Below are 27,263 nucleotides of genomic sequence, written 5' to 3'. Positions count from 1 at the left end.
AAACGGCAGTGATTGGTGCTGTTGTAAAGTAAAATAAATAAATAGACATTATTCTAAGGTTCTCAGTTTAGACATTTTTAAACTGAAACTTGGATTATTTCTTAAGTTTTGCTATTATAACCACCGAGGTATCAATGCTCGATGTTAATTTCAAAAATCTTATTGGTTCCTTTGAACGTAACGGAATTTGTTAGAAAAATTACAAATTATAATTATAGTTTTCTAAACACTTGGAGTTAAATGAAAATCAGTTGCATAACTTCCTGACTCCAATGAAGAGCATAAAGTGAAGTTTAAAATTAACACATTGTCAGATTTTATCATATGATAAAAATGTCAATTAGTATTTAAAAAAAAAGAAAAAAACATTTAAAGAATTTAGTGTTTTTAGATATCAAAAGGACAATGAATAGATTAAAAAATGGATCAACCAAAATATATTTTGTGCCTACGCCATCAGACATATTTTTTTTTCTTCTGAAAATATAGTTATCTCTTGTCGTTCAGCCTTGTATTGAACTAGAGCCTTACTTAATCTATCAAAATGGAGCTGAATTAATGCGCATTTACTTACTTGACGTACGTGACTGCTCGAAGCGGAAACAAACCTCAGCACGCAGCGCCATCTATTGCTGGTTTTCGAATTTCTGATCCATATTATTCTGAGATTCAAATCATAGATTACGAGGATGCAGTTACAGATAAACAAATTAGGGAAGATTAATGAAGGACAGTCATAATCTTAAAAAATAACATCTGTAAAGGTCTAATTAAAAGTCTTTGATTTTGTTTGTATCATTGCTTAAATAAATATCAAGCTAATCCATCTAAACAAATTTAATTCATCAGTGTAACTTTGCGGAATATAAAAATTAAAAAAAAAAAAAGATGTTGCTAAAAGTCAAAACAAAAATAAAAACTTTAAGAAAAGCGCAAGAGTTCAAAATATTTTCAGTTGATATTTTGAAAGGCATTTCGTAAAAGAAAAGAAACGAAAATAAGGAACGCTAAGAAAATGATTTATTTTTCTTTCGAATATTTCAAGTTTATTGTATTTCTAGAAATTTCACAAAATAACTTGTTCAAAGAAACATTTTTTCGAAGAAATTTGAAAGTGTAAAATGTAATTCATGTAACAACAATGTTTGTCTTTAATTAATTGGAAAACATTTTTTCACTGTGATTTCAGTAATGCTTTCTTTTTTATTTTAATGAGAACAGCTTTTATTATGTCACGCTTTGTAATTAAGCTCTTTTATGAAAGAACATTCAATCTGCTGATTCATTAATCCAATCTTTTTAAAATTGAAATTTACACAGTTTTGCTGACAAAGAAACGCTGAGGAATGTAAAAGCTTTAATTCATTTGTTTGATTCGCGAACATCTTACTAGTATTTTTTGGGGTTTGTCTAGAAAAGCAAAGTATGTTTCTTTACTTATAATGACACTTTAATTAGTATCCCTTGACGAAGGAATTTTATATATCTCTCCATAAGATTATAAATTCTGTACATAAGTTGTGAAAAACGAAAATTGTTTTTTTTTTTTTTCATAGCTGTCCTTATATATAAAATTGTACAAAACGTGAAGCATAGTTTATACACAGAGATGCAAGTGCGTATACGAATACGTATCGCACCCTGGCAGCACAGGGTACACAACTTGAAAAGAAAATATATATATATATATATATATATATATATATATATATATATATATATATATATATATATATATATATATATATATATATATATATATATATATGTATCTGTGTGTGTGTGTTTGTGTGTGTGTGTGTGTGTGTAATTAGAATTCTGACACTTTGAATTCGAAAATTCGAATTATGTTTTTCGCAATCACGAGTTGCGACAGGACCCTACTCATTGGAGGCTATTGTTTCTAGAAACGGCTCACATGTCCTCCCAAGCCTGCTCCTCTTCCTGGGCGGTTACGTGTGTGTCTGTGTGTAAGGACTTGTTTGTGTGTAGACGTGTGTGTATGCAGGACATGGACGCCACTACCTAGGAGGAGGGGATTCCGGTGGACAGTGCTGCTAGTGGAGGCTAGGACCATAAGAGCAACTCCGTCCTCCGGTGAACTGCGGTGCTGCAGAGGCCCCTGGTCCATTCTGAAAAAGGAACCGGACATCAAGGACGGTCAAATGAAAGCAATAAACTACCGTGATTGCTCAATAAAAAAAAAAAAAACAGTATTGGGGCCATTCCACGTACAAGTCAACCCTTTGTCCCGCACGTGACTTTTATTGCCCCTCTGTCCCGCATGTGACTTGTTTTTGTTCATATATTTCATTGAAAAGTAATTATTTTAAAGGGTAATGACGAATTATTTTTGCTTAAGAAATCACACACAAATTTGTAATTTGCTAAGCAGAAAAAATGTGTTTATTAATATTTTAAAGTATTATTTTTAATGAAATATATGAGGCATTACGTGACAAAATGACTGGTTTCCGTAAAATAAAGGTTTTACGCAGCATTGAAGTTAACTCATTATTCATGATGTAATGTTTACTGGTTGATTTTTGTAATCTAAATATATTGTTTTCTAACGTTTAAACCTTTTTCTTCTTAATAACAATCAGTTGGGTAAACTAAGTGCGAGTTTCATGGAAAGAAGGAGCGTTAAATTTAGATTTTAAATGAATAATTAGTAAGCGATACTTCGAATCAATGCAACTTTAATGATGCCTCACTATTGGGTGCTTTATACACAACCACGCCACCATATATGTAAGCTAACTTTGTGCCTTTTTCGTGACTAGAAGAACATTAAATTTAGATTTTAAACCAATAATTAATACGTTAAACTTTTTCTTCGAATGAATGAAATTTTGAAGATGTGTCACTATTGGTTATATGGTTTAAACACAACCACGCATCACACATGTTAACGAAATTTGTTACAATTTCATGACAGGAAGAAGCATTAAACTTTGATTACAAATCAATAATTAGTACGCAAAACTTTTTCTTCAAATGAATCAAATTTTAATGATGTGTCATTATTGGTTACATGGTTTATACACAATCACGCACCACATATGTAAATTAACTTTGTTACAGTTTTATGACGAGAAGAAATATTAAATTTAGATTTTAAATCAATAATTGGTAAGTGAAACTTTTTTTTTTCAAATGATTGAAATTTTAATGATTGTGTCACTATTGTTTATATGGTTTATACAGAGCCATGCACCATATATGTAATACTAATTTCCCAGACAGCACAACTTTGTCCTTTGGACGTCCTACTGACATCATTTCAGGACTAACTCAAAACATTAGGTTATCCTCCGGACGTTTGAATTTCATCCCGTTCTCATCGAGGGACATCCGAGGGACCGTTCAATGTCCGCGAAGTGTTTTTCCCCAGTTCGTCCCTATGATGTCCGGCCTGGTCCCGAGGACTTAAGCATTTCGTGATCCTCAGGACGTAAAAAAAATATTATCCCCAGGTTGTCCAAATGATGTCAGTCGATCATTTTTCGGCGATGTCTGGGACCATGCCTTTTGTGGTCGATCCTCTGGACGTTAATCGGACTAATTCAAATGTCCGAAAGATGTCCTACGAACTATAGCCGTTCATATATTGGCCTTCTTCAGGACGTTAAATGGGCTAAATCAAATGTCCGAAAGATGTCCTACGAACTATAGCCGTTCATATATTGGCCTTCGCCAGTTTCGTAAGAAAAAGAAGCATTAAATTTATATTTTAAATCAATAATTATTACGCGAAACTTTTTCTTCGAATGAAAGAAATTTTATTGATACGTCAATATTGGTTATAAGGTTTATATACAACATATGGGTAAGTGAAAAGCAAAGGGATGTAAGTGGACATTTTCCAATTTTGAATAAACCGCATTTAAAGATAACGTATTAGGTAGGCTTTCATTGATTTTTTTCTAAATCATGCTGTACAGCAGCAGCTATCAGGGCTACTAGTACTATCTCTTGCCCCAAGACAGAGGAGAGGTCCCCCTAATATTTGTACTGGTTATCTCTGAATTTCTAATTTTGCCACTTACATCCCTTTGCTTCTCACTGCCTCATATGTAAACTAACTTTTTGTGCCGATTTCATGAATCAATAACTAGTACGTTTTTTTCTGGCAAATTTTTGAAATGCGTCACTTTTGTTGCCGGAGTTAAATATGTGTGTGTTTGTGCTTACTAAGTCAGCCTCTACATCTCTTTAACTGCCATCGTTATTTTCTGTGTTATTATTCAGGATGTATTTTTTCTTTAGGAAGACAATATTTCAAAACTATTTACTTCACTTCTGTATTTAAAAAAATGATTTTGATCATTGTTTGTGTTTGAAGCAAAAAAACTTTAGAAGTTCAATTTCTTCAGATTGAGAGCAAACTTGTATCGTCTTAAATATAAAATGCTCCTATATGTGCCTACTCCATTTCAAAAGATATCTCCTCAATGTTCAAGAAAACTCATGCGTAAATATCTGACTAAACTTCAGCGAATAACGTGTGTTAAAATGTGAAGGAAAGAAATAGTTTCATCCGAATTTCAAAGACTCATTCTTGCGTAATAACGAGAAGAGATCTTTTTTATTTTTATTCACGAATTTTTCTCTTATTTCGAGATCTTTATATATATTGAGTTCTTATTGAAAGAAATAACTGCAAATCTCCCCTTCAAGAACAAAAGCAGTCATTCATTCATAAAAAGAAAATCATAACGAGAAACCCGGTGAACACAAAAATTGAATTCCAACTAATTCGCTAGGAGATGAGTAATATACCTTAAAGAAGTGGTTCGTAAGAGCTAGCAAAAAAATCTAGGAATGGTTAGAAAGCCGAAAATATGGGAGCATCTAAAATAATCTAAGGATTATGTTCCCAGTGGGCTGATTAGGTCAAGAAAATTCACCATCCTTCGTAAGCCACTCGTCAACGGCGGATTTCATCTTTCATCTCTTCGTTACATTCTTTTATAACTGTCGGAAAAAAGAAAGCTCAGCTTTCAAAAGCAGTAGAGTAATAGCAGCGCAAGACAAACGATCTACAGTAAAAAATCATGCTTTTGCTTTATTTTTCCCCCTTAACCCAGTCTGAAATGCAAAACACAATCTCCGCCATTTTTTAAACCGATGTTTCGTTATAAGCAATATGAAATATCTTACGACTCCAGATATGCACTCTGAAGCAAATAAATCTGTTCTTTCTTTCGTCATTTATTTTTCTCTGACAATAATATACTTTGTTAAGAAAAAATAATGCAATGTAAATAAACTATTGCTTATTTGTTCACGGTATTTGTTGTACTAGTTTGCTTTATCAGTAGAGATTTTCAACTTAATGATACAGTTTTCGGTTACTAACTTTAGAATAATATAGAGAACATTGTATTTCATGTCATTGTTTGATTTAAGTATTATTGTAGTTTGTGAGATAGCTTTGATGCATTACAATGTTTGCTATGATGCATTTGATTATTTTATTTTTTTTTATTATCGGTAAAGTCGCAATAAATATGAGCTATACAACGTATGTGTTAAACATTCTTTAAAAAATGCAGTAAAGCTTTCGTCGAAAGATAAAAAAATTGAAAAGTATTTTCAAAAATGATGGATGCATTACTATTTTCATACTAAATAGTTTCTGTGAAACATATTCGTTTATTATTTTTAGTAGAACAGTAAGCTTTATATTTATTTTAGGCAAATCATAACTGACCAACTAAATTTGTCCAATTTCTGTATTTTACATAATAAGCACATTAAACTACGTTGTTTAATGAAAATTAATAACAAGTTTGAAAATTAAACTTCCGTTCTTATAATGGTCTTACCTATGAACACACGAGAAATAGACAACTTATTATTTTGGCAAACAAAAAAATAAAGTAACCTGCAACTTAGTTTAAGTTTTGCTCTTTACTAAATCTTACTTTTCGATTTAAATTTAAAGTTAACCCTATACTCAACTAAGAATTTTGTTATATAGTTATTTAGTTAAACAAATATCTTTAAGAAACAATTGTTTTTATATTTTTTATGTAGACACCCTGAAAACATAAAATAAGATAAATGTCGAGAAACATACATTTTTGACTGTTTTGCATTAACATTAATAACCCAATTATCATTGAAAGACTTTTTATCTTTACTGAAAAAGTTTTTAGTTTAGCCTTTGTAGTAGGACACATCTATAGCAAAAAAGTAATGCAGGGGAAATGAATTAGCTTATCTTCACACTTTTGGGAATCTGAGAACTTGGAATCATTGCGTCGTTTTATCGGTTTTTTTTTTTTTTTTTTTTTTGTATTTTTTCATATTTTTGGTAAATAGTTGGATCCATTTTGATATATTTACCCTAAACAATTTAAAATTTTATTTCCCCTGGAGTTCTCATAATTATGATTTCTAATTCGATTTATCACCAACTAAACATACATTTTTAAGAAATTACATGAGAAACTCAATAATTTAACGTATGCTCAGATTTAAACGTAACTAATCTGATCTTTTTTCAGCTAAAGTTCACTTGAAATTACGCTCTTGAACTAACTCCCTTAACACGCACCCCCAACGTAACTACATGTTATAATGCTAAAAAGGCCTTATTTAAATAGAAAAACCAACTCCAGTTTTTTTTTTTTTTTTTTTTTTTAATAGAGAACTTAACACTTTTTTGAATGCTAAAAACTGGTTGAGATTTTGATATAATACAGATCATGACTTGTTATAAGTGATTTACCTTTTTCTATACCTGCTTAATTAACTTAATTTCAGCAGCGTTATCCGAAAAAAAGTGGTTGGACAGAAAATGTACTACTGTTAAGATGAAATTAAATTTAAAACTGGAGATGGACTGGAAAATTATTTTAATGTAAATTGATAAAATTACAATAAAAAGTAACAAACTATTGCACATTTCCCTAATAATATGAGTTTTTATGAATTGCAGGTATTATTGCGTTATTTTCATTAAAAATTAGTTAATATTAAATGAGTTCAAGAATTTGCGACATGCGTAGCAGAGTCTCGCTGTTTCTGCTACCGGGTATGCAGGCTTTAGGCTTTAAAATATGAAAGTTTTGACCAGTAAAAACTGTCGGATACCAGTTTTTTTCTACACGAAGCTGCTTTGAATAATGCACATTCTGTAACACACAACCAATACTTTTTCTCATACATTTTCTATATTCCATGAGTCAAGCGTGAAAAATTAGAAAAGCAGCTTATTTAAATGAATCGAAAATACTCAGTGTTCTGATTAGCTTTCAGAATATTTTCCAGATTAAGAAATTCGCTGATGATACTTCAAGAAGGAACTAATATTTATTACATTAATTTATTTTTCCTTTTTTCTCAGGTCTCTATTTTCCTATGCAGAATACCGAAAATACTCCCTTCATGAATATAAATTAACATTTTTCGTACCTTATTCAATGAGATACAAAAAGGTATTACACAAGAAATATGCATAAATAATTCGCTCTTTGAATATATCCTGGTTCTTCAAACTGTTGCATGAAATATTTTATGGTGGAGGAGAAAGGAAGAAAATAAGTTAGAGATAAAATGCTATATATATAATGCTGTGTGGACGCCTTTTTCAAACTTATTTAAAATTAAGTATGTATGACATGTGCGTTAAAGTTTGGATTTATATTACATTCTGTCTCATTTAAGGTTTTTACGTTTTTTCTTTTTGTTTTTCGCCGCGAAATACAGTTTTTGAGAAGAACATTGATAAAAGTTTATTGTATTGGGTTATTTCATGTAATGCGTAATTTTCCCTTTTAATAATGAAAAGTCTAAACGTGCTTTAAGTAACAAATAGCCTTATAAATAACCTATGTATAATTTGGTATGACAAGTGTATATGTAGATATAATTCTCATTCCTCTTCTAATGTGCAAGTATAAATTATTTTGTTTCACTACGATTAATTTGTCTCTTTCACGGAAAAGAACTGCCTTTGCGACATCTATATAAATTTATATGAGGAAAAAAGTAGTGCTAGAGAGTTACTTAGGTTACATTATAAAAGCTTCGGATAGTTGTGAAAAACCAAACTATTCACTTTCAACTGATTGGAGGTAATCTCAAAGACATAATTTGCGAGCACTTGCAAATCACAGTAGTGATCATAAGTATCATCTCAAAACAAATCTGGAAGTATAGAGTGGCAATTGCAACTCTGATTTAGTTGACCAGAACACTGGTATTGTGCGTTCATGAGGAGAAGAGACTTCGGAACGCCTTCCCGAAAGCAAAGCAAAGTTTAGCGCGGGGGTGATCGCTACCGCTTTCAATTAAGACAACCCTAAATTAGGCGGGCATTTAAATTTGCAAAAATGCCTTTGTGTTCTTTCCTTTCGTTTCTAGCTTCGCGTAATTGTCGTCTACGGGGAATCTATACTTTTTAAACTGAAAATTTCAGAACAAAAATATTGTATTTACAAAAAAAAGTAAGGTATTTTGTTTTCCGAATGAAACATTTCTATTAAGGATAGGCTTTCTGAATTTTGAACGATATCCTTTTAAACACTAACACGTCCTATATTCGAAATTGCAAGTGCGCTGATGAAAAAAAAAGAGGGGGGGGGGGGACAGGAAAACCACACAACTGTGGCATTGAAATGCTTAAGGGTTGCGTTCGTTTTGAAGACTTAATATCTCTCTCCATCTCCCTCTCCCTTTTCTTGAGGGGGGGGTGACTCAGTAGCACTTACGGGTTGGGTCTTTTTGATGCATCTGTCTGGATTATACAAAATTTCAGATCATATAGAGCGGATATACAGTCAGTAGATCTACAGTAGCAGTTATTTTTGAAAAATCGTGAAAACATTATTCGAACAAAAGTTTCCCCCCTCTCCTCCCCCCCCCCAAAAAAAAACTTGGTTGAACCAAAGGCGGGGACTGGGCAATTGTTCCAGAAAGGATTTACATGTGAGAAATAAAAGTAAATGAGAAAATAATAAAAAATCAATCTGAAATATTTAAAGCAATTGACTATTAAAATCAAGGCTATTTCTGTAAGTATTGCATGAATATTAATGTTTAGAAATATGTAATAATTTGCGATGCGTTATAAAAAGTGTCTTTGGTTTGAATGCTGTTTTAAAATTATAGGTTCATCGGTTGGGTCCGGCTTAAGAGATGACGACTACCACTAGGGCGAGTATTTTCAAGGCGGGGGGGGGGGGAGGTAACCAACTTCGTTTCTGGGGGGGGGGGGAGGCAGAAACGAAGTTGGTTACCTCCCCCCTTCAGTACACAGTAGCCTAACGTAAACACGGATTGTCCATAAAGGATGTTACACTTCACCTTAGCCTCTCCCCTCGTCACATCTCACGCAATGTTCGATGAACATATTGCTATAACGAACGCTTTTATTTGGACCAAAATATGTGAAATCATATTTCTTATAATCCCCTCCTTCCCCCTTGAGACTAACTGTCCGAAGTTCATGAACCCCGAACCCTCCCTCCCTACCCCTGTCAAGCGTGACATCATTTGTGAACGACTCCTTAGGTTTGCTCTAAGTCACCAAAATCGCAGTAACAATTGTTTTAAGGGAAAAGACCGGCTCCCCCCCCTCCTTCCTGGATAGCTCTAGTCACAATTTGTTTATGATCATGTATGTTTTTAATAAAGAATCATATCGCACTCCGGCAAGGAAAGTGACACAATTCAAAATCTGGGAAAACCGTACCGGCTATTGATTTAAAATCTAAATTTAGTGCTTTTTCTCGACACAAAAACCGCAAAGTTAGCTCACCTAAATGGTGCGGGGGGGAAACGATTTCATCAATAATGACACATCATTAAAATTTCATAATTTGGAAGAATATTTTTCGAGCTTAAAGTATGCATTATGTATCTATACTTCAAAAACTAATTAATAAACATCACATAATAAGTTGACTGCGAATATTGTAATGTTTGAGACTAAATCACTTAAAATTACTATTGCGTCAAACCTTAATTTTCTCCACTGCTGTTTTTTTTTCTTGTGGTTGAGTCAGTTTCCTTGCCAGTGTGGGACATGTTGAACAACTGAATAGGTTGACTATAGCAACGTTTCTTGATAAAAATAACGCATTTTACATTCAGAGCCAAGGACGGATCAAGAAACTATTCAAGGAGGGGGCGATTGATTTCACACCCTTGCCCTTTTATAAATTCGCAAACCTCCGCCCCCCCCCCTTTCCAAACACCATGAAAGATCGTCTCATTTCAGTTATTTTGGGAAGGGGAGGGACTTCCTTTTCTACAAAATTGCGGAGGAGTGTACCAAACCCCATCCCTTACCTTAACGCCATCAAAGGTGTCCCATTAAAGTTCCTCTTTTTTTTTTTTTTTTTTTTTGGGCGGGGGTACTTCAATTTTCCAAACTTTCCTGAGAAGAGCCCTTGAACCCTATAACCCTATTTAATATCATCTAAAATCTTCTAAAATTGAGTTTTTGGAACTTTGAAATACTTCCTATACAAAGTTCAGATCTCTATCAGTAATGTGTTAAGAATAAGATATGTGCTACACTTTCATTTTCCAGACAGCAAGAGCTTCGTCAAACTATTGAAGATAGGCTAAAACAATTTTCAACTTCAGTATCAAAGACATGCCGTGGAAGAGTTCTGCATCTCGACTCAAGGAAGGGGCGGTCGCCCCATCGCCCCTCCCTTGTGTCCGTCCATGTTCGAATCTGTATTAGAATACAGACAACAAACTTTTGCCTATTTTATGATCCCCACAGGTAACGCTGTTCCGTAAAAGTACTGGAAGAACTGAATAAAAAGCATGTATATTTTTTCGTATTTACAAAAATAAATAGGTTAAAACAGTAACATAAAACGTTGTTTCAGGCACTTATTCAATTATTCTGTAGATAACCATATTGGCATGTGAAAAGCTTTAATTTTTGTTTTGTTCCTTTTTTCATTTCTGAAGAATAAAAGCCATATTGGAAAAAAAATAGTACTAAAGTATTGAAATGTGTCACACAGAGTGCAACTTACCTACTGAGGCTTCCAAAATTGTTCGTAGGCTTTAAATGTGTATGGTTAAAAATGAAGTGTCTGGGAATCGAAATAGTAGTTCAATACTTTTTCATACTGTCTCTACATGATTACATCAATTCAACATTTTTTTTTTTTACAAAATATTGACTGTTTGAAATGGGCCAAAAATGAGGTGACAGAGAAATATTTTCAGAAAAATTCGGAATTAAAGTTATCGTCTGTCGTTTTCTTTCTTTCTTTCTTTTTTTTTTTTTTTTATTTTTTTCAATGCGGTGATAGTTTGGCATTAATTTTTGCTTCTTCTTCTTGAAAATCTTTTGGCATTAATTTTCAATATAAAAGAGACAAATAATCCATGGCAGGGGTTTCCCAGCTTCACATTTCGACAAGCTAATAATTATATATATATATATTTTTTTTTTATGTGCTAGCACAGTTACATTGTGCAATAGTTGTAAAACGTATAGGGTCTGGTGGGGTAAAGTGGTCATAAAATCAAGGTTTTTTAACTTAAGTGGATAACAAATAAAAGAAATTCCTTAAACATTTAAACTTTTTTTTTTTTTGTTATTTTACATTACGTTAATGAAGAACACAATACATTGAATTTTCGAAAGAAAAATATTTATTTAAGTACTTTTATACCACTTTCTTTTCCCTATGTATTTCTGACCACTTTCCCCCATGGGGTGAGGGAAAGTGGTCATAGCATGGGGTAAAGTGGTCATACTTAAAAAAAGATGCAAAACCAGTATGATTAACCATATTATTTATGTATTCTGGTTATTTATAATGATTACACTTATAAACACGAGTATATGCATGTATACACGAGTACATACGTGCATCCATGAGTATACAAGTATATACATGAGTATATACATCTATGCATTAGATGCGAGTTATGTACATGTCTAGTCGAGTATATACGTGTATACCCGAGCATATACGTGCGTACACGAGTCTTTACGAATATATATGTGTCATGTGGAAATGTGTTTGTTAGAGTATAAACGAGGATTTACGCGTATTGACGTATATATACCTGTATAGACGAACATCATGTGCATGAATGTATATCTCTCGAGAATATACGTATGTACACGAATATATACGAGTATACACGTACATAGACGAGTATACACGTACATATAAGTGTACATACGTACATATAAGTGTACATACGTACATATACGGGTATACATGAGTATGCATGAATATACGTTTACATGTCTAATGCGTATATGTACTTGTATACACCAGTATTCATGTATATAAGTACATATAGTTGTATATACGTAAATTAGGTGTATACACTAGTATATGCGCATCATCAAATGCTTGTATGTAGATGTCAACTAGTGCATGTATTCACGATTATATATTTATGGATATATCAGATGCTTTTATGCGCGTGTATACTTGAGTATATAGGTATGTGTCCAAGTATTTACGTGTTACGCATTTCAGGAGGCTCCACCCCCTGCTCGCTCTGCTCGACAACCCCGTTCCCCACCAGCGGAGGGTGACAATTGATGCCTTTAATGTTTTTGATGATTTAATAACCGGCCCCTTATCTCCGGTTACTTGAGTATAAGATGGGTGAGACAGGGCGAAATGGTTTCCCCTAAGTCTCCCAGTATTGACCTGGTTGACGTTGCCAGTCCGGAGGAAATTGGGTTACAGTCACAGACAGAAGCGCTCAGAAATTAATGCTATAGAGTAGGCAGCTCTGTCCCTGCTCGCTTCGCTCGCCAACCCCGTTCGTCCCCTGCGGTGACTCGAAACCGACTGCGCTTGAAAATTATTAATTTCTTCACGTTTCTTCACCCGGATATCCGTCCCCTTAAGGTTTAGAGGAGTGAAACAGAATGGAATGAATTAATCTGGACGTCCTGCATCCAACGGTACTAGCATTGACATGGAAGACATTGCCAGTGCGGAGAAAATAGGTTTAGAGACGCACAAACAGACAGATGCGCAAAGAAAATAATTGTAAAGATAAGCGAGTATATACGTGTATAGACGAATATATACCTATATAGAAATATTCTTGTAGACACCCATGTAGGTATTTATTGGTACAATTATGTAAATGCCTTTTTTTAGTATACTTGTAACTCTAAATACCGATGTATAATCGTTTATATACAGGCAAAAGCATGTGTTTACACTCGTGTTTACAAGTTCATACTCGTGTACACACGCATATACGAGTATATACTCGGGCCGACATGTATACCCACATATAGACTCATGTATGCATGTAGTTTCATTTATGCTTCTCCATGCCCGTATATACTTTTGCATACAAATGTATAGGATACGTATATACAAGTATATACACATGTCGGCGCGCTCATATACGTATTTACGTAAAGCAACGTATTTATTCGGACATGTGCATCTATATATTATTATACGTGTTTACGTACAGATATAGTAGTATCACACGCATGTGTTCGTAAATTAAACTTTATTTCAGAAAAGAAACAATACATGCTTAGTGAAATGAATATTTAATTAATATCTGCTTTGTACATTAAGATTGAGTGACAGTAGAGCAACGATTTACGTTAAGCCTAATTATATGACCACTTTACCCCATCTTACTTGAATTGCTCTAAAATATTATGTAAAATAAATACAGGTAGCTGCTAAAGAGTTAGTGTTCTTGAGACATGTAGGAAGCTTCCCGTGCCGTCAGTTTGTTCGAAATTCACTTAAACAAAATTTCCCTGAGAAGTTAAAAGAGCTATTTAGATTTTCAAGTTCTTCATATGCACACAAAATATTTTTTTTTACTAAATAAAATATTGGCATTTGTAAAATTTTGTATTCAAAATGTAATTTCTATTTTCCCTAGTCTAAAATAAAAATTTTATACTTATTCGAGCATTTATTTCCAAGTTACAGCCGTTTATTTCATGTATGACAACTTTACCCCATTGACCACTTTCCCCCACCAGACCCTAATATTTGTATTCTTGTGTTTAGCAACGCAAAATATTTTCCTTTAGGTTCAGAGATGAGCTGAAGAAAGTTCTGATGCCAAAAAGAAGGAATCCTTTTTTGGCATTCATGTAGTATGAATTTGAGTGACAATCTCTAGGAAGTTCGCCTTGTATGATCCCGTTGTTGATATAGGCTCGCGCTGGCACTAACGATATAACTCCTCCTCCTACATTCAATTAATTCACACTACTTTTTTTGTGACAGAAACATTGAAAAAAAAGTGGCCAATTCAAAGTAGGAGTTATAAATAGTCATTCAAAGGTCATAGGTATTCTACAAGATAGTTTGAACACATGTTTACATTTTTCAAAAAAAGCAAAAAATGTCAAAATAGTTCAATATTTTAGGGGCCCGGCCTCCCCTGAGAATATTTTTTTTATCAGGTCAAAACTTTGAACGTAGATGAAAAAAGCTCCTTTTGGTATTATCGCTAAATAATTTACGCTCTTTGAAAACATGTTCCCATGTATTAAAAATAAAAGCTAAAACATTCGGGAAAAGTTCAGAAACAAAGGGCCTTTCCTCAATGAATCCTTAGAAATTTTTTTAAATTGAACACATATTTCCATTAAAGAATTAAAAAATAAAAAATTATATAAAATTCAAGAACTAAATGGAGAGGCGACACCCCACTTAACAACTTGTCTATCAGGCCAAAATTTTGAACACTTAAATAAGACGAGAAAAGGCATTTTTTTGTCACTTTCGCTAAGCAACTGCTAAGTAATGATGTACCGTCATTTTTTTTTCTGCCCACCCTATAGTACATAATGCTGCCCACAAGTCAGACTAACCAGGTCGTTAATGTTACTGTCATCACATATGACGTCACAGTTGAGGTTGTTACAGTTGCATCGTATTTGGCTCATGACTGTAATTTCAAAAAGTGGCAGAAATTACTGGTCACTAATCTTGGCTTACTTTCTCAGTATTGAATCATTAACGATTTACAGAAATAAAAAAAATCTCTTAATTAATATCCTGTTAATTTCAGTTAATTCGTTTAGAAAATCAAGCTGCTGAATCGGATCTAAGGGAGAAATATAGCGCAAATGCCTTTGCTTTTTATGTCAAACGCTTTAAATAATAAGTTAATGAGCTTAGCTTCCTTTCAGTAAACGTGTGATGAAAGAAATTACTTTTAATCCACCTCATTCATCTTTTACCAGATAATTTACTTATTATGATCCGTTAATTACGATTCCCATTTAAGCTTTGGGGTAATTGGAGTCGTTGAAATTGTTGAAACGTTAGGAACTGCCGACTGTTGACTTTTCTTTTTCTCTTTTTTTTTTCTTTTCAAAATTGATCCCCTTTTTTCATTCATTTGCCATTTATTCAATTAAATTAAACACACTCTGAAAAAATACCCTGATCTTTGATGGCTTAAAACAATTAACAGCAAAAGTCTCACATGAGTTGTTTGCAAACCTCGTTAGAAACGACACGACGTATTTATTTAATCTTGAATTTGGTTCTTTGGGTACCAGTCGCGTTTAAAATCTTATTTGTACTTATATTGAATTGAAGTGCTTATTGTACAAAGTAGGTTCAAAATCAACACAAAAGTTAGTAAAATATTACTAGCTAATATTTATATGCTTTTGCTGTAAATAAAAATTGCAAATCTAAGCACTCTAACTGGTAGTGAAGAAGATTAGCTAAAAATGCTACTTTAATTTTTTACTTGTACAATATTCAACGGAACTCAGTTTTTGCCATGTAATGAAGAAATGCTTTATGGAAGATAATTCTTGTTGCATTACAGTCTTATGTGTCCAAAATGGAAAATGGCGCGCATTTATGACTACGATACATCAAAATGAGTGCAGTGCAATGATATACGGAAGATGTGCGAGTATTCTTAATGCATAGTCGTAAGTGCCTCAAAAGAAGAACCAACGTCTATACTTATAAAAATTGACAGTTTCAACAAAACTTATTACCCCTACCCAGGGGCGTGCACAGGGGGGGAAGGGACACCTGTTGGCCCAGGCCCAAGCCTGAAGAGGGCCTAATATTTTTAAAACTAGGCATGAAATATAGGGGTACATATTATGGAGGGAGACTCGGAAAAGTGATTTGTGGCAGACTCCAAAATTTTTGTGCACGCCGCTGCCCCTACCTATATAGTAACCTGAAACAATACTTTCTTTTTCGTTTTCCTGAAATAAATTGGGCCGAATTATAGCTATTCTTTGTAACGTTAATATACCAAAACAATTTGCGTAAATAGTATTTCATTAATACGCTAATTTACGTCAATTTAACGAGCATTAAGCAGCAATCAGCACACGTCTTCAGCAATTGATAACAAATGTGCACATATAGGCACAACGTTGCAATATGAGGTATGCGTAATGTTATAATACAGAGAGACGTTTTTAAAGTTTGCTGCTAAAAATAAATAAATAAAATAAAGTATCCCACAATAGAAGCATGTTCCACTGCTCAAATTCTCAAATGTTATTTGTAATTTTATTAGTACGTATTTTAAAACTTTTTCAACTTATCAAAACAAAAGTGGACAATAAGTAATTGTGATTTTTCTCTAACGTCATCGTTTATGTCATTTTAGTGAAACATTTCACATCAGTTCAACATATTTCCCCATTTTTTATTTAGATATTTATGTCTTTGTTTCTTTTGTAGTTAGCATTCAAAGGTTGACGACGCATTCAACTTTTGAAGGTTTCATGGTGCAAGCAGTAGACAAAATTTCTGGAAGATATATTGGCAGGTTTTTAGATGCAGATGGGCTGCATCCCATGGATGAATGTTCAGCTGTCACTCATAAAGATAATAAGCCCAAGACATCAATACAACTGGCTTGGGTTGCTCCATTAAGTCAAAGAGGAGATGTTGTCTTCAGGTAAAAAATATAAGCATTTGAAAAGTGTTTTGTTCGTGAAAAAGTACAAAGAGAGAGAGATTTGATTCGGAGTTACTAAAACTCTTGATAAGTGTCTTTGCAAAAGTTTATAATATTAAGTATAAATTTTGTATAGAAATGTAAAAATTTTGTTGATATTCTAGTTATTCTGTATGATGCAAGTGAAAACTGTTTTCTTGTTAAGTATATAAACAAAAGAATTCTAATTAATTTTTAATACGAGTAATTCTCAAAATTTCTGCAAATGTCTTTACGAAATCAGTAACGCTTAAAAAGTTATTAACACAAGATTTACAGCATATAATCTTGCGTTGATAACTGCTTATAATAAATTATTTCAATGTGTGCCAGCTGAGTTCCGTTATCGTCCCAAAAACTTCTGAACGACATAAAAGTAAGGTCTTTTGTTGGGTCACGCGCTACTCATGCAGCCGCTTACAATCCCACTTGGGGGCAAAATATGGAATTAGATTTCTTATCTCAGAAACAATACGAGATACTGGAAAAAAGTCAACCACTATGCTCTTCAGAGCCATCCATTTTTACTTCCTTTTACAAAAAAGGAAGTATTGTATTCGCGAAGAAATTTTCACTCAAAAATCGACCTTAATTTTTATTTTTTGTAATGGGTTAATTTCGTTAAAGGTTTCAATTTTCATTTAAATTGAAGTCATCATGATTCATAGAGAGCCATACTAGTCATGTATCCAGTTAACTTTTTGTTTAAAAACATATTAGGCTCTCTTAAGAGTAATTATTATTATTTTTTTAAGAATTCATTGATGTTAAAACTGAAGAATAATTGAAAAAAAGGACAAAACCTTAGGTATTCGTTTAATTTTCAAAGTTTGATTTCTGTTGGTTTTTTGTTTAGTGTTATTTTATAGTAATAATTTTTAAAAACTTGCTCCAAATCCTTGTTATTAATCTTTTATAATGCATATTTAACCATTAACCATACCAAAACTGTTTTAAATGCAACCTGTGTTTTCCTTCTTGACAAAAATGAAGATTATCGACTATTTGGCTTTGATTATAGCCGAATTTTCGGTGTTCAGTCAATTCACTATTCGTTGCATCACTACCTCCCACTCTATTCCAACTAGCATAATGTGTCCCCAATGATAGCCCACAGTCTACAGTTTTTAGATCTATTCCTATAGCGGAAAATTTTCAGGAGAAGCCCCAGCTTCCTTAAGTCACCAAAGATAGCTTAAAATTGACTTTAATTATGAAAAAAAAAATTTACAAGGATACCCCCTAATATTACCAAAAGGTGCCTGAAAGTGTGATTTCTAATGTAAATTTTGAATTTTTCCTGAATCCCCCTCTTTCGACACACAATGACCCCTCTTCTTCTAGCGCCACCGAAGATTGATTACAACTGCAATTTTAGGATTTCAGTTTTGAAAAATTTCCAAGGAGTATCGAGGGATCTAACACGCCTTCCATTCTGTCTTTGAAGTCACTAACTATATCCTTCCTTTAAAGCAATAAATTGCACATAAAAATTTCGTATATCTTACTTTTTATAAATTCACCCGATTTTTTTTTTCTGTAAAAAACCTTGATGTAAAACTTGAAGGAAGATGGATAACGGTGGCAGTTTCAATGTTTACAAGTTTTAATTGTCCTATCAAACTTGCCACATACACATTCGTTTCATCTTTTTAACTTTAGCGTTATTTTTAGCGGGGGTCTTAGCAGGCCTGTTATTTCAAAGATTTCTATTAGTAGGGGGGCATACTACATTCCGTGGGAAATTTCGTGAGGAAATTGAGACCAACTTTAATCTATTCCTTATGGTCTGTGTAACTATGCCTCACCGGGTGTTTTGCTTGAATTTGTGTCAGACGGCCTGTATGACGTCATCAATCCAAGATGGCGACTTTAATGAGTTTTTGCAATTATGAGTTGATTTTTGGGTATTTTGTGATAATTTCCTGGTGAATTTACTTGATTAATATTCAATCCATCTTCTTATTATAAATTAAAAACAAAATATTTATTTTTTTTTTGTTTATTAACTCATTTAAAAAAAAATTCTGACAAATCTTCTTTTTTCATTTTGGCTCATAGAATTAGCTGTTTTAAAAGTACCTCGGGTGAACTTTCGCAGTTAAAAATACTTTTAATTTTCAGGCTAAAATCACTAAACATTAGTACAGTCGAGCCTCGTTAATTCGAACACGATTATAACGAACTACTGCTAAAGCGAACTACATTTGTTCTTTCCCCGTTCTTCTGTTGCAAATCACTTAACACACCTAACACTATTGTTTTTCGGATAAAACGAGCTACTCTTGAGACAAATTCACTTTGAAGGTCCCTTTGAGTTCGTTTTCGAGGTTTGACTGTATAATCGTTTGACAGCATTCTAATAACCTGTATACCCCCCCTTCTAAACTCTTTGACCGGATATGAATATCTTACATTGGGGGGTGCTCTTAAGGACTTTGCAGGGAGAGAAAGTATTGTTTGTCGGTTCATTGTTTAATAGTCTGCAAATCTTCAAGTGCGGTTATTTTTTCCTTAACTTATCACTGATATTTTATTCACGATGTCTTCTCTCCCAGAAACTCATATACAAGTATTTTTGCTTCCATCTTCGAAAAAAGCAAGGCTACAAATTAATTATAAACTATGTATTTTTGTCAGATTAAGAAGTGCCCATTAGTTAAACCCATAGGTTATGATAAAGTGTTAGAATGTATCAAGAAGAGAGTAGAATGGAATGACAAAGAGTATATGCATTATTTACAGAACGATTAACGAATGTGACCGTAGAAGAATTGAAAAATGAAAACCGCATCACGGCATGCTGGATGCTAAGAGAAGTACACTCATAAAGCAAGCATGGACAGAAGTAAGAGATTTAACGAAATAGATAAGAATAAACTATATTGTTCTATATGAAATACACCGTCAGCTCAGTCAATTCCAGCCGAGGACTGCATTCCTAGCCTTTGCCTTCAAAATTCGAGTCGAACCGAACCATTGTTTCGGTCACTCGTCTGGTCAGTGCTAATTCTGTATTAGCTACCAGTTTGTTTGGCACTCTTGGCTTTCTTAAGAGGTTTTCCACCTCCAGCTCAGTCACTCCTATGCCGGGCTGATGAGTGCTAATAAGCACGAAACTGCAGTCCTCGGCTGGAATTGACTGAGCTGGCGGTGTATTTCATATATTTCTGCCTTAGCCCTGGCTATAGGGCGGTAACTTACTGAATATATTGTTCTACTTCCATTCATGAAGACAATGTTGTAGTATACAACAACGAGATCCAAAATTGTCGTTGGTGACAAAAATAAGTGGTTTTTCTGCCTCGGAAAGGCGGTGTAAGAAAACCATTAATGGCGATAAAAACAGATTCTGCAGGTTAGCAATTAAAAAAAAGCCATTGAAATTTACAAAAATGAATCTTTCAAAATTAAACTCAGTGACTGCACAGATCCAGGAAACCCTCATGTAAAGAACATTTTACACCATAAATATTGCTGAGCAAAGCATGTATTTAATGTTTTATGAAAAAATTGCAATCTTGATGTATTAACAAAGTCACAAGACATTATTTCTAATAAAGCAACAGACGTAGAATTCCTGTGTGCATTAAATGATTTTCTTGTTCAGGGAAATGTTAATACAATAGCAGACCTTGAAATGAATTATCAGTCAATTGCAAATAAAAATTTAGGAAAAAATAAAACGCGAAATTTTTTTAAAAATATTATTCAAGAAGAAATTGATGACGCTATATTTAGTAACCCAAAAAGTGTAAATGAGTTGCAACGCGTTTCTTTAAAGGAAACTGCAGATATTACCCTATCTAATGCATAAGATTATTTTATAGACATTGGAAAAAACATGAGAACTATCTTTGAAGCTGCAAACATTTTACGCAAAGTTTTATCTGATCAGAAATGGACATTTACAAGATCTTTTGAACAGAATCAGATAGTTGATGTCGTTCCAATCGAAGTTGATCAGTTTTCTAAATGGTGCTGCAACGGAAGATTCGAAATTAATTCTATTTCTGAGGTGCACGACAATATCGTGCTGAATAAAGCTAAAAGATTGTCACACATATTCATGTATAAAATACTGTCTCCGTACCAAGCTTCGAAAGAAACTGTTCATCGACATGCCCGAAATATGCCTTTGCAAGTTGGTGTTGGCCTTACTATGTACTCTGTTACCCGAAGCATACATATAATTGATTTTTTACATAAACTAGGTGTTTCGATTGATTATGCTAAAGCATACCTTCAGCATCCCGTTCCCTTTCGACATTACCTCAGACCCTGACTGAAATAACGTCCTATAAAATTGCAAAGACAAGTAAGCCCAAATGATCAGCATAGGGGAAGCATTAAAAGATAAGAAAACACAAAGAGAGATATTAAAGGCATTATGACAGCATTAGGACCAGAAAAAACTCAAGAAATATTAGGACTCCATGCTCTATCAGGATGTGATACAACAGGTTCACTTGCTAAGAAGGGAAACCATCTTTTTGAAAAATTTATAAGACGGCAGACAAAAATACTCTTGATGCTCAGTGTCATCTGGGGTCAACCGAAGAATTTAATGCAAATGATAAAGTTGCTATTGAAGTATTTATTTGCTCTTTGTACATGCCGCTGGCCAAGATTTCAGATAATAGAGAACTTCGTTGGTTCATGTTTTCCAAGCAGTAGGCTCAAAATGAAATTTTGCCTCCTACAAGAGCATCTTTGTCCCCATATATTTGAAGAGCGCATTATCAGGTATTAGTGGCGTCTTGCTGACCAGCAGCACCCGAATTCACCATCACCGTCAGTAGCGGATTTTAGGGGGGCATAGGGGGCACGTGCCCCCCCCCCCCCAAATGGATTAATTAATTTCACTATTTTATTTATTACTTTTCAACTGACCTTTCCTTCGTTTTTTTTTTTTACGTAGCTAATTAAAAAGAACACAAAACACACACACAGCATATTTTGAATAAAAGCATTTTTGTTTGCTAAAGAATTATTACTGGAGTCAGAGGCCCAGAGTTGCAGAATACATTTAACTCATTGGCTTCAAATTCAAGAGACCGCATTATCGCGATTCGTCCATTGATTCTTCTTTGATGTAATCAATAATTAACATTTTTTTTAATGTGTAGGCGCACCTAAAAGAGTCATTTTGATCTAGGAACCTATTTGCGAAATAATAGATTTCTTTTTCAGCTAATAAAAGATGCAAAATGAAAGAAATCGTGTGGTAGATTCTTAGAAAAACCATGATTTTTAATAGAAACGGCATGTAGTATCAATATATTATCTCAACTGTATCATGGCTTTAAGAACAAATCAGCAATTGTTTTGAAATTCACACAGAAATAGTTTCTGAATTCTTCGGTAAAAATTATATATGTTATGAAGTTATGATTTAATTAATTTTAAAAAACTCAAGAGAGGTATGAGTTTATTTAATAACCTTGCCCTCGTGTTATAATCATTATGACAATATTCCTAGGTAAAGCCGCTCATTGTCTAGCATCTTGGTGACATTATATTGCGTTTAGTATTTAAATGGCTTGAAATGTTAAAGATGTATTCCGTCCACATTCAAAGTATATTAGTGCATAATATTCATTTACTTAGAAGTAGATTCATTGACCTTAAGGAATCCTAGGGGAAAAAATAATAAAAAAAAAAAAACACGCACATTTAAAAATGAAGTCGTCAAAACTCTGTTATGAAACATCGAAGGCGGTGGGGTGGAGGTGTATTCAATTTCCCGTGCCCCCTCCAAAAGATTTTTCTATATCCGCCCCTGATTACCGTTATACTTCGGATGGGAAAAGAAATACAACTTCTATGCTTCAGTTATCTGTACTTCCTTGTGCACCTGAATCCATCTTGATATTAGTTCGCTGCAGCTGCGAAAACGGCAAATGCATTGTTTCATGCAAATGCAAATCTTAAAACATTGCATGCACTAAACTTTGTATGCGTGGAGGTGATGAGGACTGATGTGAAAAGCACAGCCAACAAAGCGATATTGATGACACTTTAAGTAAGACCTGTTTGTTTACTTTTAAATCTATATTTTTGAATTAAAATTAGAGTTTAAATAATTTATTCATTTCTTAGAGCACAAAAATGTAAATAATAAAATTGCCATTGCTTCCGATATTAAATAACGGAAGTTGTAAATTTTTTCTACACAAAAAAAAAAATGCTTCTTATAACCCCAAAAACACGTGTATGCAAATAATTTTACAGGTTTTTTGGAACAATAAATTTGATTTTTATCGTACAAGCTTTCCAAAGTATTTTTAACTGCTATTGTTTACTAAAAAAAGTTCATAAAATCTGTATCGAAAATCAAAAATAACAAAATAAATAATTTATTTTATAAAGATAATTTGTTTTTAAATTTGAATATAATAGTATTAAAATATTAAATATATAATAAAAATTGAAAACATTTCATAATATGCCTTAAAAATGAGTCAAAACCGAAAATTTTCATCAATATCTAGTGCAGCCGCCATCTTGGATTAATGACGTCACACAGGCCGTCTGACACAAATTCAAGCAAAACACCCGGTGAGGCATAGTTATATAGGCCATAAGGAATGCATTAGAATTGGTCTCACAATTTCCTCACGAAATTTCCCACGGAGGGTCTTTTAACCTAAGTTTGCAACTGGACTATATGGTACATGCTCATACATATCAGAAAAAGAAAGCAACAAAATACATAAACAAATGTTCAATATGTCCATGAAATCCGGGTGGGGGGATAATTAGCAGCCCCTGATTCCCCAAATGAGGGCCCTGGAGCTTAGCCCTACTAAAAACAAAAGTCTAACTCCGCACATGTAATGACATTAAACTTTTAAAAACTGTGAGTTTGAAACATCCTTTTTGAATTTGTAATTAATATTTAAAGGATTTAAATGTAAACATGAACTATTTATTTATTTCCTAAACTCTTCAACTGTCATTCAAAGTTCGCAAATAAATTCGTCCGCTGTTTTTAAACTTATATCAGTAAGAAATCATGCATTGTCCTTTCTCTTTTTTTTTTCATTCTTTTTAAAAATAAAAAAAGTTTTTCAGCATAAAAATAATAATTATAAATAAAGAAATTTTGCATCTTGTTTTGCATTTTTAATCATTCAGCACACAAGAAATTCTACTTACAGAAACACTCAGAAGAATGTCTTGTTCCATAAATGAGCAATAGAAATCAACATTACATGCAAGTTTTAACTCAATATGGCAAAAAATAAAATGTCTAATTTGTATCATACTTTCATCTTCAGCATCTTTCAAAGGAAATGTTTGTAGTTTTGGTACACTGCAAAATATTTGCGTAAGGTTACCAGTATTAATGGGTGTAACGTTACACGAATTCTGGAGTGTGTAGTATCATTGTTTAAAAAACTCAAATTGTTGGAGGAACCTTACACTATGGTTTGAGTAAACTCCCTAGAATTTAAAGTACATGCACATTTTGAACATGTAATGTTACTAAAAATTATCTATTCTTTGTTTTTTTTTCTTCATATTTTAATTTCCACTACCATACTCTTGTATAACACTATGTAATACTCGTATTTATTGTAAGGCGAACAGAGCAATTCAATATCATCTTCTTCTACGTATAATATTTACAGAATAGCTTCTATGTCTGGTGAATACTGTAAATGCACTTTCTTTCGCAAAACTTTCGCAAGGCACTTAATTTTCGCGATTTTTGCGTGCCCATCGTAATCACGAAAATTTAAGCCTCGTGAAATATTTCCGTTTTTCAATTTTCGGTCTGTTCATATAAAATTCACGATATTTTCAACACGCGAAATCACTGATATCTTCATTTTCAGATAATAATATGAATCAGATAATAAGTGCTTTTACTGTATTGAAACAATAATCTCATTGAAATCAAAAACGTTCAAGCACGGGACATTCTCGTCAACCAGAAAACTAACGAATTACAATATTAGCGGTTATCGCTTATTCATGCACTTTTCCTTCAAAGCCATGTTCTATTCAATGCAAGTATTTGCGAAATATGAAAATTACGATGTCAAAGAAACTAATGACGTCAAAGAGATAGAACGTATATTGTCAAAATGATATGTCTGAGGTCAACTCGCATTTTTATGAGTCTTACTTCGCATTGCATCCGCTGATGTATTACTTGCGTAAAATTTGCACCAGTCAGATTCGTTTGAACCTTCTTTTTTTTAACTTTATTTAAAGTGGTTTTAGAAATCACTATAAACTACATTTTTTTGTATCGAACTACTCACTACATTACATTTTCTTATATAAAATAGTGCTCTACACTACAAACTATTAAAAAATGTCGTCGCTACTTGCAGTGCGCTACTTCCAACCACTGGTCTCCATGCACCTTGACGAATGCTGAACATCGACAAAATCCGAAGTTGATCTTGGTTAGAACCCCTATAGGGACCATAGTCTTGGTGTGTGGCGTGTGTGCACATGCTGCAAAAAAAAAAAAAAAACCTCTGGTTTTGGGGGATGAGGGCGTTAAAATGAATCAAAAAGTGTACCAGTGGAACATTTTAGAAGATGTTGTAATTTTGTGAGCCAATAAGCTCTTTGGCAATCTAGACTGAACACTCCTTTGAGAAACTCTGCACCAGTTTACTTTTCCAGAAAGACAAGAGTGCAAGCCAAAAAGTGCAAAAAAGTGCATGGTGATCCCTACATGATTTCCTGATATGATATCTGTAGAGCGGGCACCCTACTGGATGGATCTCAATCCCATGGATTATGGGGGTCTGTCCTAAATCACACAAAAGTTTGGACTGTCTAAATCAATTTCCTTGGAGGAAATAGGATAGATTGATTTGCGGCCAATGGCTGGAAGTTTCAATAAGCGGTTGCACTTCTGCATAATTGCAAACGGCGGCCTGTTTGAAAACAATTAAATTTATTGATTACATAAGGTCTACTCATATTACTATTGGTTGTTTCGTTAATTTATTTATTTTCAATGAAGTTGAATGAAAAATTGCTTGTCCAGGATTTTTTCTAACTCACAGTGTAAAATAAAAAAATAGTTGGTGTATATTGGTTGTGAAAAAACATGAACGTGATAAATATTGCATAAACGGATGATTGAAATCAAAAGCTGTAAATAAAGCAAACAACAAGGGGTTTCTATCATGATTTTTTTAATGCTGTTATAATGATATTTCAAGTATTGTAACCTGAAAGAAATTATTAATTGATCATTTAATATACCTGGAAAATTTAAACCATCAAATAGTGAACTTGAAGTATAAGTCTACTTACAGTTAAAAATGAGTACCCGTTCAAGAAAGTGAGATGAAAGCTTATTTTTGCTAATGTGTAACCTTTCAAGCAGTTTCTCTGTAAGCATAAGAGAAAATTCTGATGTAACATGTCAGAAAATTCTGGTGTAACCTTACGCAGAAATTAGCGAGTCTTTACGCTATAGTTACTTTACCATGGTGTAACCTTTCAGAAGCGATGTGTGACTTTACACCAGTTATATCAGTCAAGTTACTACAGAGAAGTGAGGCGGCTATGCTGCCACCGATTTTATGGAGTAAAGTTACACATTTTTTTTACAGTGTAATGTAGTGTAATGTTGTTTCATTTTGTATTAAAAGTTAAATAGTTTATGCAATGAACTATATTTCATTTCTAGAGGTACTATTCTCGAAAGAAAGACGAAATACTATGAAGGACTCGTATCACGTTTGGAGCCAGTGAGAAACCAGTATTGAAAAGCAGCAGTATTGCTAAGGACAAAATTCTGTTTTAGAAAAAAAACCATACTTGTATCTGTAAACACATTCATGCTATTAAAGGAGGTTGATTTATTGAAGTTTTGTTGTACATTTGAGTAGCAATGCAATGTAAAATTTTAATTCCTATATTGTGTTTTATTTCTTCAAATGTCTATCAACAACAAGAGTTTTCTTTAAAAACCAAGATAAAAAAAGAGTTAGGAAGATTTACACTACATACAAAACTATTCATAATCGATTGTGCTACATATCTAAATCATAATAGTTAGTGCTTATCCATCTCTCGATCCCGACATCTCTTTAGAACAGTCAGTCAGCTCAAATTCGAGAACGGTATACTCGGAATTACAATATCGAATTCTCTTGGCGAGCAGAGAACAGATCTCTCAAGCTCAAAGCTTTTGCCAAATCAGTAGAAAAATGCCAACATTGTTTACAAGAACTTAGCCAAATTTGTAATTATTTGTTCCAGTTTTTTAAATCATTTTTCCGTGCTTCAAATAGCATTTTCTAACATGTGAGCAAGTGTTTTTTAAAACCAGAGTT

At 33.2% G+C, this 27,263-nt stretch overlaps 1 protein-coding gene across 1 annotated transcript in view; it reads left to right on the top strand.

The window, feature by feature from the left end:
- LOC129219390 (putative defense protein 3) overlaps positions 1-26,711 on the top strand; it is a 37,856-nt gene extending 11,145 nt beyond the window's left edge. The window contains exons 2-3 of the mRNA XM_054853777.1: positions 16,686-16,905; positions 26,615-26,711. Of these exons, the coding sequence (XP_054709752.1) occupies positions 16,686-16,905; positions 26,615-26,693 (299 nt within the window). The 3' untranslated portion in view covers positions 26,694-26,711. The remainder of the gene's footprint in view (positions 1-16,685; positions 16,906-26,614) is intronic.
- The last annotated feature ends 552 nt before the right edge of the window (positions 26,712-27,263 follow it).

The sequence above is a fragment of the Uloborus diversus genome, chromosome 3 (genome assembly GCF_026930045.1).
Source record: "Uloborus diversus isolate 005 chromosome 3, Udiv.v.3.1, whole genome shotgun sequence".
NCBI lineage: Eukaryota > Metazoa > Arthropoda > Arachnida > Araneae > Uloboridae > Uloborus > Uloborus diversus.
Note: the sequence above shows the minus strand (reverse complement) of the source record. Positions and strands in the feature narration are given on the sequence as shown.